Source organism: Myotis yumanensis, unplaced genomic scaffold (assembly GCF_028538775.1).
Source record: "Myotis yumanensis isolate MYYU_CA2020_CCGP unplaced genomic scaffold, mMyoYum1.0.hap1 SCAF_12, whole genome shotgun sequence".
In the NCBI taxonomy this organism is placed as follows: Eukaryota; Metazoa; Chordata; class Mammalia; order Chiroptera; family Vespertilionidae; genus Myotis; species Myotis yumanensis.
Window position 1 is genome coordinate 27,934,128 of NW_027223763.1, and position 19,043 is coordinate 27,953,170.

At 50.2% G+C, this 19,043-nt stretch overlaps 1 protein-coding gene across 4 annotated transcripts in view; it reads left to right on the top strand.

The window, feature by feature from the left end:
* The window catches only part of PAX5 (paired box 5), a 158,562-nt gene that overhangs the window by 83,911 nt on the left and 55,608 nt on the right, over window positions 1-19,043 (top strand). For all 4 annotated transcript variants that reach the window (XM_070431181.1, XM_070431184.1, XM_070431183.1 and 1 more), the window contains exon 7: window positions 14,660-14,789. In XM_070431181.1, coding sequence (XP_070287282.1) covers window positions 14,660-14,789 — 130 coding nt within the window. The remainder of the gene's footprint in view (window positions 1-14,659; window positions 14,790-19,043) is intronic.

Genomic DNA, 19,043 nt, shown 5'->3' on the forward strand with positions numbered 1-19,043 from the left:
CTCTCTCGTGTTTTTTTTGACACAGCTGTGAAGTCCCATTTTGATCAGTGTTGATAGCTTATGAATTCCAAAATTGACAAAATTTACAGAAAAATGAGGATAATCCATCTTCCTTAGCGGCCTGTCAGGAGCTGGCCATACTTCATAATCTCCAATTACAGATGCTATTTTCCGACATTTACATGCAGATATTAGAACCAAATGAAAATGAGAAACAAAGAGAGAATGGAAATGCAGCTATTTATATGTATAAAAGACAAACAGGTAAATTCGAAGCATTTAGATTGGATTCGGGGTCCCTTTAGGAGGCTGGAAAGAGACAGCTTTGAGCATGCGGGTTTCAGAATGGAATGGTAAGACCCATGGTCCCACCAGGCCTGGCAGTTTGGGTTAAAAAAGGGTCAACTCTGCTGTAACAGCTGGGGGGTGGTGGGTGGGTGCTTGATTTGGGTGGGGGCATCTCCCAGGGTTTAGGGGTCTCTGGGGTGCTAAATCCCGCTAAACCCTTAAGTCCATGCATATTTCACAAATGAATCCGTTTAGAACCTTCAACATTCGTTTTTTGTTTTTTCAAATGGAGTATGTGTGTCGGGGAGTCAGAGAACGCCCCTGGAGTCAGCTCTCTCTCCAACGCACATTTCAAAAAGTTGACACCTTCTGGGGACCAATGCATGAACCGCCCCTGAGGAGGGGATGTGGAAGATACCACGGCTTGTCGGAAGGGCTCTGACCAGGTGCACAGGGAGTTGCACCAGTAAACTTTTAAAATGGGATGTAAATAATATAATTAATGGGGGAGAGAAGGAGTCCTGATATATGAATCATCCGCTTCCTTCTCCGGGCTAATCTGGCTGGGCGAGGAGGGTCTGGGAGGAGGCTTAGTAATGAAAATGTTCTCCCCATAAAACTGAAGGGAGAGCAGCCTTGCTGCCCTCGCAGCTGCATGTGGCTCTGGCTTCTGGAAAGCCGGGGATATTAATTAGCACTGCTTTGGATTAAACTCTCCCAACCATGTCGGATGGTACGGTTTTTTTCTCTTTGTGAGCTTGACACGGGTGGCAAGGAGCAGTCTGCTTGGGTTTTTGCAGCTTACTATTAGCACTGAACTTTTATTTGGGGATCACATCTCTTCCTCTCCTGGAAATGAAAATGAGATATTTCAGGGTTTTCTGGACAGTTGGGCAGAAAGAGGCTATATTGTTGGAGCAGGAGCAGGCGGAGGCAGCGGAAGTGGGTGGGTGGGGAGATAGGAGCTCCTCTGCCTTCGGTTTGAAAGCTTTTGTTTATTTGCGTGGAGTCTCTGTCCAGCAGGTTTATGTTATCTGAGGTTTGATTTGTGGGAGGGAGGTGAAGGAAGTAACACCAGGAGGCTCGACTGAACCTGTGTGTGTGGGAGAGAAAAGGGAATTATTAAAACTCGGGTGTTTGTTTACATGTCCAATCTTAAGCCCAATGGCTTGCTTGTTTGAATAAATTATAGATGTTAGCACAAAGAATGATTGTTATGCTTTGTTTCCAGGTACAAAACGCAAGACTCAGGGAATTGACACATAACTGCAAAAAACGCAAACGAATTTTCAGTCATTAAAAGCAAGGGCTCTTAAGTTAAGCTTGATAAAAAGGAGGTTAAACAGAAACAGCGTGGTTACTGTGCTGGGTTTCTCTCTATTATTTACATGAGTTAAAATGGGAGCTTACAAATAATAGCTAAAACCCAAGCCTAGGGTCTCCTTCCTTTCATTTCTGATCTTTGGAAAAGCCAGGTTGCCATTTTCAGTATAGAACACAGTGCCTGAACCAAGCAAACAGTCTGATCCCTGAATTTTCCTTCACGGTCTCACATGTTTTCATTTGTTTTTCCATTATTGTCCAGGAATGTTAAGATTAATTACTGATGTTGACAAAAACGTGGGCACAGCTGTCCTCTGAATTTATCATGTAGGCCGTCCTCTGAGTCTAAGCGGGGAGAATAAAGGATAAAGTTGACCTCTGTGACGAAACTATCTGTAAACATTTCCTACAGGAAGTTGTTCCTGAGCCAGGGTGGGCAGACAAGGAAGGGAAAGGGCACTCAGAGCGGGGGGTGGGGTGTGGTGGGGGGCTGGCCTTGTCACGGGTCAGAGCAGGTAGGTGTCCGAAAAGATCAGGAAGCACGAGAAGGCGCACCTGGCCTAGCAGTTGCCATTGCTCTCCCTGGGCCTGTGGGGCACGTTAGAATCACAGCGAAGAGCACAGCCTTTGGGATCAGGTGATACCTGAGTCTGACATCCCTCTCCACAGCGTTCTCAGCTGCTGGGCCCTCAGGGTCCTCCTCGCACTGGGGCGGGGTTGATGGCTATGGCGGAGAGCTGGGGTCGAAGACCTTGGACTTGGAGTCGAACTGCTGGGGTGATTCGGACACATTGCTTTGGCCCCTTGTGCCTCATTTTCATCCTCTGTAAAAGGGGCATCATGATACTTCACAGGGTTGTTGTAAGGATTAAATAAATTAATATGTCTTCGAACCTAGAACAGTAGCTGGTGTGGCATAAGCATCCGGGAGGTGCAAGGGGTTCTGACTGCTGTTCTGTGTGTAAGCGTTAAAGTGAGAGCTGGCAGTCTTCTGAATTGCAAACCCGGGAGTCTGAATTAGCCATAGGACGCCTGGCCTTCTCAGCCTTCTCGTCTGTACAGTTTCTGTTTGGCCCCAGCAAGCTTTGGTGACAAAGCAGGTACTCCCTCCCAAGACTGCCTGTCTGCCTTTGCAGAATATTGCCTGTTAGCAAGTTCTTTCTGACAGGGAGCTGAAAGGGCAGAGGAGTAGCCTTGGACCTGAGGGACGGGAGAGGAGGGTGGGGGGAGGACACGCGTGCCACACTCAGCAGCAGCAGGATGGAGGTGGAGGAGGTAGGTGGTGATGAAGGGCAGCTAGGCCTACCTCTCTGCCCCCACCCTGTTGACCTTACAGTACAGAGGGAAGTCTTTTCGTCTATGGCCCAGGATAGCCTTTCTGTCCTCCTGCAGCTGGGAGTCTGTTCAAAAGGAAGTGAACTATGAGCATCCGGGTTAGGATGGGGGGGCCCCCCTTTGCATGCCCCCATTCAGGCCCCTTGGTAGCCAAGAGGGTTCATTCCTTTGGGGTAAGGGGCCTCCCTGTCCTACTCCCTTCCTAGCCCTGTAGCAGGGACAGCAGGCCACACCATGGACCTCCTGGAAGGAGCCTGTGGCATTTGGCTGCCCGAGAAGGAGCTTTGTTTTGGAACTCCCCTCCTCTTCTCCACATCAGGACCTGCAGCTGTTCATCACACAAGCAGGCGGAGCCTGAGCAGACCCTGAACTCCCACACAGGGAGCCCTCCTCCCTCCCCCACATGACTCCCCCCACTGCATCTCCTTATCCTTCAGGAGCCTTGGCGGTCCTCTCTCCTCTTCCAGACGCGGAGTTTTGTGCTCCAAGCCTTGCCATTTCTTCTCTTCTATTTGGGAAGAGCTGGAATGCTCTGAGCCCAGGGCCGCCTTCTCTTCTCAAGGTTCAGAGAGGCCCAGAGTACTTTGTTCCTTGCCTCTCTCCTTCGCCCAGCTCCAATCAAATAGGTCCTCCCAGGCCTGCTGGCGGGGCCCGGCTTCAAACCAGTGGGGATGCTGCCCATGGGAGCCCCATCATCTCAGAGGGAGAGCAGACACAGCGGCAAATGACCAGAATAAAGTGCATGGGACAGATGTCCTAAACAGTGTGGGGGAAATGCCATGGGAACTCAGAGAAGGAAATGATTTATTTCAACCAAAGAAAGCATCCAGGAAGAGATGGTATTTGAACTGGGCCTTTGAGGACAGGCATTTAGAGTGGGGTGAGGCTGGGAAAACTGTGAACAAAGGCTTTGCGTGAAGGGACGTGTGTGTGTGTGTGTGTGTGTGTGTGTGTGTGTGTGTGTGGTGTGGTTAAAGTAGAGGGCAGTGTTTGCACGTAGGGTAGGTCTGAGTTGAAGTGGGAAAAGTAGGTTGGGGTTTGGATTGGGGCCTGTATGGCTTGGGTTGACATTACCCAAAGGCAATGGGGAACCAGGGAGGGTTTATAAGCACAGAGCAGTCTGATTTGCAAATAGCACACTGGTTAGGGGTGGGAGAAAATGAATGCTTGAAAAAATCATATGTGCCCAGCCAGTGTGGCTCAGTGGTTGAGTGTCAACCAATGAACCAGAAAGTCACGGTTAGATTCCTGGTCAGGGCACATGCCCGCTGTGTGGAGTGTGCAAGAGGCAGCCAATCAATGATTCTCTTTCATCATTGATGTTTTTCTCTCTTTCTTCCTCTCTGAAATAAATATATATTTACCAAAAAAAAAGTCACATGCAAAATCACTTTCCATTTCTAACGAACTTGTTGTGAGCTCTGCGTTGACTGTGGGAACAGCATGAGTCAGCCAGGTGATGAAGTGCAAAAGCAGAAGCAAGCTTTTCATGCCCCAGCCAGGGAGCGGAGGAGGAGGAGCGGAGGACTGGAGCCCTTGCACTGGGTTCAGGTGGGGACAGCACTGACACACGGTGGCTCGGGAGGACATTTGCTGGAACTGGATCCCAGAGAGCTCACCCAGGACTAACATGCAGGCGCCTAAAGAGGCAGACTGAGCACTTTCTCATGGCCAGAGCTGTGTGGCCATGGAGTGGCTGCCTCGGGATTAGTGAGTTCCCCATCACTGGTGGGTTTCAAGCTTCATATAAAGATCAGCCTCCATAACCCCTGAGCTCCTTTGGGCCCTGAGAGTTGGGCTCACAAAGATTCTCTAAGTGGCCGGGAGCAGGGTAGGGGGTGGGGGGCTCCTATTTAGTCATTTCTGGAAAAGTTTCTCCCAGACAGAAACCACAATGTCTGATTTCCGTTTCCTCCCCGGGTCTCCCCCTGCCATTCCCCACCACCTGGGAGTGTGTTTGTGTCTGTGCTGGAGGGGTGCCTGGCAGGCCGTAAACAGAACAGGGAGAGATGAGTCAGTTAAACTTTGCAGATCTCTTCTTGGAAGCCCCCAGATTCCACTGTAAACCATTTGACTCAGGCACGGCACAGTTCTGGAGAGCCAAATGAATAAAGGGGATGTCTTTCATGCAGATGGTGCTTTCTGATGAATCAAAGCACCCTGAGATCACTTATCCTCTCGGTGACCCTGGGAAGCACCTCTGGTGCCGTTGGCAAGCCAGGCCATCGTACCTGTCTCCGTTCATTGCGTTCCCCAGGCATTTATGTCAGATCTGTTCAGAGCTGGGCACTGGGCCAGGAGCTGCCGTCACAAAGATGAGGGAGACACAGCCCCATCCTCATGAAGTTCAAACTCTGGTTGGGGGATGAGGGCCCTAAACAATTAAGTGTACAATACACAGTGCCAAGTGCAGTAGTAGATAGTATGTCCACTTAGGTGTTCTGGGAGCACAGAGGAGAGGAAATCAGGGAAGGCTTCCTGGAAGTGGGAGGCCATTCAGAATCCTTGGCAGTTTTCCTGCCCAGTTAATACTAACAGCAGCACTTCGTAGATTATGGAGTACTTTCGCAAGCATCATTCATAGTCTCCATTCAACAAACATTTTTTTTTCAAGTTTAATTCATCTTTATTAGGTTTAGTGGGGATGGAATGCTAAAACCTTTTTTGTTTTTACACTTTTTAAAAATTAAACTTTTTATTTTGAGGTAATTGTAGATTCACATGCAGTTGTAAGAAATAATACAGAGGAGTCCCATATACCCTTATCCAGTTTCCACCAAGGATAACATCTTTCCAAATTATAGTACAGCATCATACTCGAACCCTGTCCTCCTGGCCCAGGGCTGGTGAGCTTCCTCAGCCACACTCCTCCCCCGATGGCTACAGGTGCTGGGGTTCAGGGGCCTGGGTAAAATGGGCAGCATCCTCCCCAACCACAGAGTGTAGCCTAAGGCCAGCGTCAGCCACATCAGGCAGAAACCCGTTCCACACGGTGGGGACCCAGCTGGGTGGAGCACAGACCTGGTGAAGCCGTGGGACCAGAAGGACAATTCTTGTCCGTCTCCCTTATTTGACAGATGGCGTCACTGAGGCCTGGAGAGGAGCGGGGTCTGCCCAGGTCTCCGGGCTCCCTGCCAATCAGTACAATCCATTGTCATCAAGACAGAACTCTCCCTGAGCATACGCTTGGCAGGTGCCGTTTTGTGTAGCCGGGCTCAAAAAGTGTGGACGCTTCTTCCTTCTTGCTTTAGACCCAGAGCTCTCTCCCTAGCTGGGGGGAGAGCTTCATGGAGAGGACGTCCCCCCATAGGTGTCTGAGCTTTACCCTCAGGGCTGGTGGGAAAACTCCTCCAAATTCCCTTCTGGGGCAGCAGCCTGGCACTGAGCTTGGAGTTGGCACACCGAGGCTCCCCGCTCTGAGCTCTGTCTCTGTGTCTGCCACGCCCCAAGATCCCCAAGGATGTAACAGGCCTGCAAGGGCTCCGCAGACTGGAAAGCGCTAGGCAGAGGAGAGGCCTTAAGCTTCTCGTGTTTGGAACCGGGGAGGCCCTGAGATGGAGGGATAGAGGCCTTGAAAAGAGCAAGTGCCCGGCTGTCCTCGGCCTCCCGGGTCCTCTCATTATTCCACAGGTGTGTGCTGGGCAGCTGACGGATGCTGGCAAGTGGTGCCATGCGTCAGATACATGCTGTTTGGATTTTGTTACTTTAATTATGGAGAATTTCAAAAGTAGACGGCATAGTCTAATCACTTCCTAAGCACCCTTATACCCAGACTCAACAATTACCGACTCACACGAGTATTGTTTCGTTGATACTCCTACACTCTCCACACTCCGCTTTATTTTCAGTTTCATGAAAGTCTAATTTTTATACCACAAACTTCATTCATTTGAAGCTCACAAGTCAGTGATTTTTAGTAACTCACAGAGCTGTGCCACCACCAACACCACAGTCTAGTTTTAGCAGTTCCATCCCTCCCAGAGACCCCTCGTGAGGGTTTACAGCTGGCCCTGCTCCCTCCCAGCTCCAGCCGACCCCTGCTTGCTTTCTGTGTCTGTGAATTTGCCAGTTCTGGACGTTCCGTTCCTATCTGACTTCTTCCACTTCATATGCGTCTGAGGTCCACCCAGGATGTAACATGTACCTTGTTCCCTTTTCTTGTTGACTAGTATTCTGTTGCATGGATATACCGGTTTAAAAAATTATTTGAGAAAGAGAGAGAGAAACATCAGTTCCGTTCTGTACGTGCCCCGACTGGGGATCAAACCTGCAACCTGGGTATGGGCCCTGCCTGGTGCACAGGACGATGCTCTAACCACCTGAGCCACACCAGCCAGGCTGGTGTACCACCTTTGTGAATCCCACCTTATTGTGAAGCCAACCCCAGGCATCATGTCACTTCATCTTCAAACATTTCAAAATGACTCTTTAAAAGACGAGGCCTTAAGAAGTATAGCCAAACCCTCCAATGCCATCAGGTACCCAGTCGATGTTTACATTTCCAAATGTTTCATTATACCATAAAATATACTTTTATGGTTGTATTTTTTACAGTTTGTTTGTTGGAATCAGGGTCCATATTGTGATTGGTTGGTGCGTCTCCAAGTTTTCTCTAACCGATAGGACCTTCTCTATCTCTCTTTTCTTGCCTGGGTATTCATCTGTTTAAGAGGGGATCTCTACTTTGTCATATGGCCCGTTACAGAGGCAGAGAGCACCAACCATGGCAGGAGACTTAGAGGTCAAGTGCAAGTCCTCAGACAGATGGGGAAGCAGAGGCCAGTAAGGGAGAGACGTGCCTACAGACCCTTGTCCACCCTGGCTGCCTCAGACATCCAGACCCCTCTGCCTCCTCAATCTCAGGTCCTCAGGCCAGGCCCTGGGGACATGTCTCTCCTACTCCAGCTTCTATCCTCCTCTAGGTAGGTGTGTAGGCAGGCAGGTGTCTGGTCCCTCCAGATGGGAGTGGTTGGCCTGGCTCTGGCCCAGCTCCTGAGGACCACCTGAGGCCCAGCAGTGAGCGTGGAGGAACTCAGCAGGTGATGGGGAGGCCTCATGGCCCAAGGTGGCCACCTGCGGTAGCCGGTCCTGCAGCCTCGTCCCCCTGCGCTGCCCTCCTTCATGCTGCCCTCCTTCTCACGTGTCTGTGTTTCTTTTCTCCTCCATGCTATGGCAGTGGTGCCCCGTGCTGATGAGACAATACTTGGTGCAGCCCCAGGCAGTCCTTTTCCAGGTAATTTCCTAGGGACCCAAATGACACCCAGCATACACTTTCCTGAGGCACGTGCCCCCTGAGTCCCTTCTGGGATTCCGTAAGCTTTAATGTTGCTTAGTTTCCAAGGTGCTACCCTTCTTTTTCTTCTTCAGACCCTCACAGTTGCCCTGGCAAGCAGGCAGCAAGGGGTTAGACTTAAATCTCATTTTTTTTAAATGAGGAAATTGAGGCTCAGAGAGCTCACCTGGCTTGCAGAAGGTCACACCGGTGACAAAGTATAGCTGAGGCAAGAACCCCCTGGTATCGCTCCTAGCTTACTGTCCTTTCTACCATGGGGTCAAAGGACATAAATGCTTCAGATAAAATAAGCTAAGGAAGTCTATTCTCTCCTTGGACCTCAGTTTTTCTTGGTTTGGAAAGATGACCCTGAGTATCCTTCTAGCTCAGACATCTGGAACGTGGTGTCTGTGACAAGGGTGTGCCTACCTGGTGGTCTTGACCTTGAGGACTCACAGGAGTCTGTGGCAGTAGGCAGAGAAGTTTTATCCCAACTGGTTGCACTGGAGTGAACAGTATATTACTTGCGACCTCAGTTTATTTCTCTTCCTGGGTCATAGTCAAGGACAGCAACAGGGAGCCCTGATGGGAAGGGAGCAGAAGCCCAAAATGACATCCTAAGAAAGAATTCCAAAAGCTCAGAGAAGTAGGGATGTGGAACATAACTATTGCTTGTGACTGTCAATGGGGAAGGGGGGAGGGAGCTTTTTTCACAAGTGCATGGGTGCACCAACACACACATGTGTGCCCATGTGCATTCCTGGGTTTTCTGCACCCCACTGTTCAGCCCTTAACTTCCTGTAACCAGGAAAAAAGGCACCAATAATGCCTTCTCTCTTCTGTTTCTCTCTCCTCATCTGTCTTTCTTTTCTGTTATTCTTTTTACCTCTCCCAGCCTTCACTTTCACAAAGGACTTGAGGTGTCTTGCAAAATAAACAATTACAGGTATCTAAGTCAGTTAAGGCTGAAAAAAGTTAAGAAATTTTGTAGAGGAAAGGGGAAGGTCATTGCACCAGGTGCCAGCAATGATGTGATTGTGGCAACTGAGCACTGAATCTGACTGAGCTTCCTGGCAGCCAAGGCAAAGAGGGATATGTAGTGGTTTCCAATGTTCCTGATTTTCAATCAGAGACAAGTTAACCATTCATCAGGAAAAAAAAGTTTTTCCTGGTAATGAACTGTAGGAGGGATTGATATGGAATTTGAATATTCTAATGAGCATATGGGGGGTGGGGGAAGGGGCTGTTTAAAAAAAGAAGTTTTTTGTATGGCTGTTTCCTTTCATCGCCTCTGACCAATGTTGAATGCCTGATATTCCAGTGAAGGTACTTCGCCTGGGCTTTAACTAATGCTATATACAAGGGACAGTGTTTTCCGGTCACCTGACTTGAGGAGAAGTAGAGGCAGAAGGTTGGTGTGTCACTTGGAGCCCTGTGGAAGCACTCCCTAGTTAATATTTTACTGTTGTGGCTAATGTCATGCTAATGGACCACACATTCATTCATTCATTCATTCATTCATTCAACAAGCACTTAGGAGGCTCTGGGGATGTTTCATGTTGGTCGAGGCACCCTAGAGGAAGATAGACAAACATTATATATGGTGGATAGTGGAGATCTGGGCAAAACACAGTCAAGTATGGAAGCATAGACAAGGGAGTTATGATTTCTTTGTGGGAGTGTGAGGCCCAGGAATGGCTTCATGGAGGAAGTGGCATTTGAACTGGGTCTTGTGGACAATGTAGGAGTTCAGTGTCTGAGTGAGATGGGCCCTCCAGGCAGAGGTGGGACTGTGCCTGGGGCGGCTGAGGAGCAGCCTGAGTAGTGAAGTTTCATGGAGCACAGGGTCTGGGGAGAATGCAGTTGCCTTTCAAAGTTACAGGCAGCTCAGCGGGACAGACACTGATGAGGACTTAGGGAATCATCACACACCCAAACTAAATGACAGCACCCCTGACTCCTGCAGGAGCCGAGGAAGAGCTGTGGGTCCCACCAAAGAAGCGATACTGGGCTCTGGCCAGCCCTGCGAGGGGATAGTAGTGGGAGCCACAGAGGGCAAAGGGCAGCGAGGGCTGGCTTCCAAGTCCTGCTGAGCCCCGGCCCCAGCTCTCAGGGAAGCCCACTTTATCTCCTGGCAGCCAATAGGATTGTTGGACCTCCCACCTCCTGTGTAACACAAGTTGAAGGCCTTGTACCTTGAAAAGATGATCCCAACTCAACTGTTGAAGTGGCCGGAAAAACTTTGATAGTGAGATTGTTGACAAAAACAAAATTAAATGGCAAAAAGGCCCTTCCGTGTGAACATTAATTAAAAGGCAGGATGTCCCTAATGGCCGCTCTCTTGTAATCTTCTTAAACCCGGGATGGCTCTGCTTTTTTGAGGGAAATAGCAACTTTCTCCTGCGGACCCAGATGTTCAGCCTGGAGTCAGGAAGGGGAAAAGTCGGCAGTGGGGTGGGGAGGGGTGCAGGTTGCTGACTGTTGGCTGAGAGGCTGCCTGGCCCTCCAAAGACACCATCTAGGAAAAGACCCTCTTCAGAGGCATTTTGATCTCCCGTCTTTGCACATGGCCATGAACTGAAAGAGCTGCTTCCAAGATTCACCTTAGCAAGTGAGGAGGCTCACGCCAAGACCAAGTCCCGTTCTGTGCGTGCAGGGTGAAGTCTACACAGTGACCCTTTCCCAACAGCCCCTGCTGCGTGGAATGAAGACTATGCTGGTTGTGACTGATAGCAAGACATATATTTTCACCGCCACCCCGTACATACATATCCACTTTTGTGGCAAACAAAGATTCACAAACAGAATCTATGTGTGAGACCCTTGGGTATTTTCAGGTCCAGTCCATTCTGATTTCATTGATTAAGCTGTTGGTATTAGCAAGTTGATTCCATATCTGTTAAAGGGTCAGGGCCCCGTGAGGTAGGGACGACCCCGGTGAGGTTGGAACAGCCCCCGTGAGGTAGGGACGACCCCAGTCAGGTCGAAACGGCCCCGGCGTGGTAGGGACAACCCCGGTCAGGTTGAAACGGCCCCCGTGAGGTAGGGACGACCCCGGTGAGGTTGAAACGGCCCCCGTGAGGTAGGGACGACCCCAGTCAGGTCGAAACGGCCCCGGCGTGGTAGGGACAACCCCGGTCAGGTTGAAACGGCCCCCGTGAGGTAGGGACGACCCCAGTCAGGTCGAAACGGCCCCGGTGTGGTAGGGACAACTCCGGTCAGGTTGAAACAGCCCCGGTGTGGTAGGGACAACCCCGGTGAGGTTGAAACGGCCCCCGTGAGGTAGGGACGACCCCAGTCAGGTCGAAACGGCCCCGGCGTGGTAGGGACAACCCCGGTCAGGTTGAAACGGCCCCCGTGAGGTAGGGACGACCCCGGTGAGGTTGAAACAGCCCCCGTGAGGTAGGGACGACCCCAGTCAGGTCGAAACGGCCCCGGCGTGGTAGGGACAACCCCGGTCAGGTTGAAACGGCCCCCGTGAGGTAGGGACGACCCCGGTGAGGTTGAAACGGCCCCCCGTGAGGTAGGGACGACCCCAGTCAGGTCGAAACGGCCCCGGCGTGGTAGGGACAACCCCGGTCAGGTTGAAACGGCCCCCGTGAGGTAGGGACGACCCCAGTCAGGTCGAAACGGCCCCGGTGTGGTAGGGACAACCCCGGTCAGGTTGAAACAGCCCCGGTGTGGTAGCGACAACCCCAGTCAGGTTGAAACGGCCCTGGTGTGGTAGGGACGACCCCGGTGAGGTTGAAACGGCCCCCGTGAGGTAGGGACGACCCCGGTGAGGTTGAAACGGCCCTGGTGAGGCTCAGACGGCCCTGGTGAGGTTGAGACTACTCCAGTGAGGTTGGGACAAATAAAGGGGACCAGTATGGACTGATGAACAGGTGTAGATACAGAAGCAGAGCAACATTGAACAGAAGGTTAAACTACAATGGGGAGCCTGGGGAGGGTTGCGGGGGGATTAAGAGACCAACTGAAGGACTTATATGCATGCATATAAGATTAACCAATGGACACAAGACACGGGGCGGGGGGGGCGGGGGGGTAGGGGCCGGGGGAATGTCATGGGGGGGAAATAGGAGACATATGTAATACTCTTTGTAATACTTTAAGAAATAAAAAATTATAAAGGGTCAGGGCCTATCATAGTATGAACATAATTAGGATGATTGTCAAGACCTTAGAGTCAGATGGACCTGGGTTTGAATCCCGACTCTGACACCTAGAAGATGTGTGACTTTAGGCAAACCACTTCCCCTCTGTAATAGAAGTCTCAGTTTCTTCATCTGTAAAATGGGTGTGACATAGAAACTACCGCATGGAGTGATTGCCAGGATTAAATGGGACGATACAGGTCAAGATCCTACACAGAGTAAGTGATTGATAAATGTGAGCTTTTTACGAGGTTGTGAAGATTATGCCCTGGCACCACTTGTTGGGGTCAACAGGGCTCCCACCTCTTGGGGAATGGTAGTCAGGAAGGACTTCCTGGCAGAGGAGGCATTGGAGTAGGGCAGCGAGATGATCGGGAGCCAACACTGTCCTCGCAGTGACTGAGAACACTGTGTGAGCAGCCCAGGGCCACGTGTTTCCTTTTTCATGAAGGACAGACTTGATCCAGAGATTTTTGGCTGGACCTGGAGCTGACCACATTAGATGTTTTTGCCTTCCACATTTAGGTCTCTAATCCGCCTGGCATTGATTTTTGTGTCTGGTGTAAAGTAAAGATCCAATTTCTTTTCCCTCCTTGTTTCTGAATGGATAACGGCTACCCCGCGCTGTTCACTAGACAGAGCATCCTTTCGCTGATTTGTGCATCACCTCTCTCATATGTCAGGACTCCCCATATGCACAGACATGGACTCGCTCTCATATGTCAGGGTTCCCACATATGCAAGGATCAGTTTCTGGACTCGCTTCTATTTCATTGGTCTATTTAGCTGTCCCTGTGCCAATCCCCCACGGTCTTAATCACTGCAGCTTTCTAGTGATTCCTGATGTCGGAGAGGCGTGTCCCTATCTTGTCCTTCTCCCTGAGAAGCGCCTGGGCTGGCTTCAGGCCTCTGCTGCTCTCTGCGTGTCAGAATCAGCCTGTGCGGGAGAGGACCCACGGGCCCTGGGAGCACGGGATAAGCTGTCCTCAGCGAGACTCCACCTCAGGTGCTGTGCCCACAGCACCTCCTGCACGCACAGCTGCCATCCTCCCTGGTTGGCACTGGAGCTGCCCAGGAAGCACTTTCGAATTTATTTGCAGAGAAAAGCGCCAGGAATGTGCCCGAGTCCGAGTCCCCGCTGCCTAGAGCTCCTCCGTTTCCGTCCCTGTGGCTCGGTCTCATTATCCTATCAGGGTCCTTTCAGAAGACTGCTTGCTTCCCTGCCCCTGTCTGCCAAGGACATAATTCTGGACAAACAGGGCTGTCTTCCACTGACAATGCCAGGGTCCTGGAGGGAACTCCCCACACCAGAGCTTGGCATGCACAGCTACATTCTTTGGCTTAGGTGTTTGCAAATATTTGTTTTACCTGAAAATAGGCTGGGGGTTGGGTGGAAGAGACTTGTCACTCATGCTTGTAATTCAGTCCGTTCTTGAATGGGAAGACCCACTGGCATCTTTGCTGCCCCCTCTGGAGACCATTCTGATGGCGGCTTGGATGCCAAGGAAGTGACTCATGGCCAGCTTTCCTTTCATGACATGGCTTAACGGCAGGAGCATGGCTCATGGGCCAGATGCACATGGTTGGCCCGGACTTGGAAAATCAGACGCACGCGCCTCGCAGTTTTCAGCATACAGGTGTTTACAAGGCTTCCAGAATTCCCAGACACTCGCCACCTGTCAGCTGGTTTGACGTATTGAACTGGGGATGAGAGGTTACGGTGAACCATCCCCTGCCCTGGGACTCTGCCCTGTGGTCCTTGGGCAAAGCCCTCCTCCCCTTGGGCCTCAGTTTACTCGTGTGAAAGGAGGTTTGGATGGGATGATGCCCCAAATTTGTTAATCTTTTTTCTGCGGCTCTACTAGTATGTCTAAGAGCACAGAATCAGAAATGGCTCCTTCCAGCCTCTTGGCAACAAGGCTCTTATTTCTGCCTTGTTTTTGGTGCTGATGCCTCCCTCCCCACATTGGTGATGGTTGTCTCTGGCGGCTGGGGCTGGGCGAGGGAAGCCCGCAGGCCACAGAGGAGCGGGGTTTGAATTCTTAGGAAGTGGCACCGAGTCCTGCCCGCCTCTTCACCTGGGTAGGATCGCTGATTCTGGATACGGTCTTGTTCTGTTGAGCCGAATTTGCCCTCTCAACACCCGGGCGTTTGTGAGTCCCCTGGAGGCCTTGGCGCTGGCATGGCAGCCCAGCTAGGTGGCTGAGCCCAGCTTGTGGCAGTGGCATTTGGCTGGGGTGCTTGGAGTCTCGATGCTGAGTTGTCTCTGTTTTGTTATCTCTTTCAGACCCCTGAGTATTCAGCCATGGCCTCCCTGGCTGGAGGGCTGGACGACATGAAGGCCAACCTGACCAGCCCCACCCCTGCCGATATTGGGAGCAGCGTGCCTGGGCCACAGACCTACCCCATCGTGACAGGTGAGGGCATCTGGGGTGTGTGTGTGGGGGGGGGGGGGGGGGAGTCGGGGGAGTAAATGGCGGGAAGCAAGAGAGAGAGAAAGGGAGAGATTGAGAGTGCCTATGTGGTGGGAAGAATGGCTTCCTGGTGCTTTTGGACTTGACTGGTCATTTCTGTTTTAATGAGGTCTGAGGTCCTGGAAAAGGTCGGGCAGGAGACTGCTGGGTCCAGGGTCGTGGCTGTGATGAGACACGGCTGTAGACTGCTCGGATGAAGCTGGAGGAGAGAAAATGCCTCATGGGCTGGGCTGGGAGGGGTGGCAGGGAAGCCTCGTGTCACGGGGCCTGGTGATTTCAGGGTCCCCTGTGTGTGAGGCCGAGTGTTCAAAGGCCTGGGATTTATCCCCCTCGTGCGACGGGCAGCCCTGGTCGGCTCCAGCCTCGAGGATGAGTGGGCCTCCTGGCAGATCGTTGCTGGCATTTCAGATTTCCAGGCAGAGGTCGAGTCAAGAGGGCAGGAGGTCTAGGCTGAAGGTGCCTGGTGTATGCAAAGCAGCTGCCTTTCTGGAAGGCCTGGGCCGGCCTCTTTAGCTGTCAGTGTAAAGATGAAGAGCTTGGGCCCTGGAGGCCCACTGCTGGGGTTGAACTTGTCATTGACTAGCTGGGTAATGTTGTGTAAATTATCTAAGAATTATGGGCTGTGCGTGTGTGTGTTTTAAATCTCTAAAATGGTGATAGTAGCTACCCCATAGTGTTGTAAGGATTAGTGCATTAATACATATAAGGTGCTTAGACTTTGTCCAGCATACAGCAAGCACCAGTACATGTCGCTATTATTCTTTCTCATGGTGGCTGGTCACTGCTGGGATTGTTGCTCAGAAGGGGCTGGATAGGAGGGACCCCGACAGACTGCAGCACTGGGACGGACTCAGCTGCCTGCGCTGGGAGGTTGTCCAGCCCGCAGGCAGGAGGCAGTCTTGGATGCTGCACAGACAGACCCTGGGGCTGACGGTGGCGCTTGGGCCAGAGCCTTTGGGTCCAGCTGAGGTGGCAGGATGTCCCTGTCGGCTGGGAGGCAGGACTTGGTGATGAGTGACAGAGACAACCAAGGAAAAAATAAAGGATTCAGTTAATGGCGTTGGGACAAGTGGGCCTCTTGAATCCATACCACACTTTCTATATCGAAACTCCAAGTTGATCAAATTTTAAATGTAAAATAATAAAACCATAATAAAACTAAAGGATAAAAAAGGGAAATACTTTTGTAATCTTAGAGTGGGGAAGGCCTTTTAAAATCTGTTCCAAAGATGAGACAAAGAAAAATAATATAAGTGACTGTTTAAATAAACGTCTTTTGTATGTTTGGAAAAAGACAAAGAACAAGATTGTAGGGGGGAAAAAAGTAGAACACAGATGAAAAAACACCAATTTCCTTAATATCTAAAGAGATTTTAGATATGAATAAGAAAATTAGTGGAAAAAAGATAAAGAATATAAATATGAAATTCATTGAAAAATGTGGATGTCCAACAGCATATGAAAAGATATGCACCTGACTCATAATTTCAAAACTGCAGCCCTGGCAGTGTGATCAGTGGTTAGAGCGCCAGCCCAGGCACTGAATGGTCATGGGTTTGATTTCTGGTCAAGGGCACATACGTGGGTTGCAGGTTGGATCCCCAACCCCAGTCAGGGATGTTCAGGAGGCAACCAATCAATGTGTCTCTCTTACATCCATGTTTGTCTCTCTCTCACTCTCTCTCCTCCTCCCTCCCTCCCTGCTTTCTTCTTTTCTCCCTCCCTCCCTCCTTCCCACACTTTCGAAAAATCAATGGAAAAAATATCCTTGGGTAAGGATTAACAAAAAATAATAATAAAATTGCAAATTAAGACCATCATGAGACATTTTAAAAAATTTATGAGCTTATCCAAATATGAGGTCTAGTGTTAGAGAGAGTATGAGAAATAGATATTTTCATACACTGTCATGGAGGGAAATTTGGCAATATCTATTCAAAATTTGAAATTCCTACCCTCTTACCTAGAACTTTTATATGCACATTTAGGACTTTATCTCACAGATTTATTTGCACAGATGCACAATGATACCTACATCTGTGTATTAATTACACATTTATTTATAATGGCAAACAACACAATGTCTATCAATAGGCGCTGATTAAATAAATGATGGCTCTTTCACAGAACAAAATACTATGAAACCATTAAAAAGAACTGTGTGGGGTGTCGGGTAGAGGGGGTCAATGGGGAAAAAGGGGGGACATCTGTAATGCCTTCAACAATATAGATACATTAAAAATGTCTGGGTCCCTCCTATCCCTCTCCTTTTTTTTAGAAATATGTTTTTATTGATTTCAGAGAGAAAGGGAGCGGGAGAGAGAGATAGAAACATCAACGATGAGAGAGAATCATTGACCAGCGGCCTCCTGCACGCTCCCCACTGGGAACCGAGCCCACAACCTGGGCACATGCCCTGACCGGGAATCAAACCATGACCTCCTGGTTCGTAGGTCGACACCCAACCACTGAGCCACGCCGGCCGGGCCCTCCTATCCCTCTTGCTCCATGCCCAGAATCACCGTGAATGCAACAGCCCTGAATGCAGACTTAGGCAGGAGTGTGGATGTAGGGACTCATACTGACTCATACTGTGAACTCATACTGTGACTCATACTTTGCCCGTAGGTGAGCACCCCTTGGCAAAGCTCCAGGTAAAACAGGTACAGGCTTTGGCCGGTTTACACAGTAGTTGCCCTCCTTGCAAATTCAGTATACAGCAAGACCACGGGAACTGCAAGTTCACATTTATATGTAAATGGATTTCAGTTCTGGATTTAAATAATTACAAATAGATTTTCCACCTACAGGAATGTTTGCCCAGACATGACAATAGTGTAGAATGAAGAAAAACTATTGTGTGGGACTCGTCCGCTGTGAACCAGCAATGCCCCTCGATCATGTAAAAGCCCCCACACATTTTCAAAACACCTTGTAGGGGGCAGTTGCTGACAGCACTGCAAAATGTTAGAGAGTCTTGAAGGAATGCCGCCATGAGCTGTTGGGGTAGAGTGGACCTCCACGTCACCATGTGGGCTTCATTGAATTCCACCTGTGTTAGTGGACGAGCTGACCCAGTTCTGAACTTTTCAAGGGAGAGCTTGAGTCTTCCTGCCCCAGGCCTTCCCTCCTCGCAGCCCAGGGCTCTCGCTGGGGCGTGCCAGCCCCGGGTCTGGGGGAGGCGGTTGGGCAGGTGCTGCTCCATCCCAGCCCTCACACTCTGAGTGGACTAGGGAGGATCTCATTAGAGAACGGGTAGCTCATCCATATGCTGGATTACTGTACAGTGCAAGGGAGGAGGGGCAGTTCTCCGTGTCCTGATAGGGAAGGATCTTCGGGGTATGTTATTCATGAAAGAGCCAGAATAGTGTGTACAGATGCTACGTTTTGTGGAAAGAAGAGAAGGGACAGTGGAAGGCACATCTGTGTTTGCGTGCACATGCATCAAGAAACTGGCCCTGGCTGGTTTGGCTCAGTGGATAGAGCATCAGCCTACAGACTGAAGGGTTCCAGGTTCGATTCCGGTCAAGGGCACATACCCGGGTTGTGGGCTTGATTCCCAGTAGGAGGCATGCAGGAAGCAGCTGATCAATGATTCTCTCTCATCACTGATGTTTCTATCTCTCCCTCTCCCTTCCTCTCTGAAATCAATAAAAAAATATATATTTTTTTTAAAAAGGAAACTCTGGAAGGATACTCAGGAACTTCATAACCATGTGAACTGAGTGTGGGAAGAGGACTTTTTATTGAATTTCATTTTCATTTTTAACTCTTTGAACATGCCAATATGTCTCTATCAAAAATTAAATTTAGAAGTGCCTTAAAATCAGGGGATTTAACATAAAGATTAAAATGTCCAACTTCTCTTGAGAAATTGGAAGACTTGTCTACCTTGTGCACATGCCCATGTGGCCTCGCTCAGATGGAGCTGAGCAGCGGTCACCCTCTCTAGCTGAGCCATACTCTCCTATTTGCTCCAGATTCTACCTGGCCAGCTTGTCTTTCTTACCTGGCCTGCTGGCCCCTGTGGGCTTTTGAGTGTTTGACCCTGCTCCAGCCCCATCCTTCTGGGTCCTCTTATTTCTACTCCTGCCCAACAGAAAACCCCTCTGTGAAGCAAGGAAGGGCTGCCTATAGGCTGTGCAACTGGCCTTGCCTGTCCCTGACTCCAGGTCTTTGCTCAGGCTGTCCCACCTG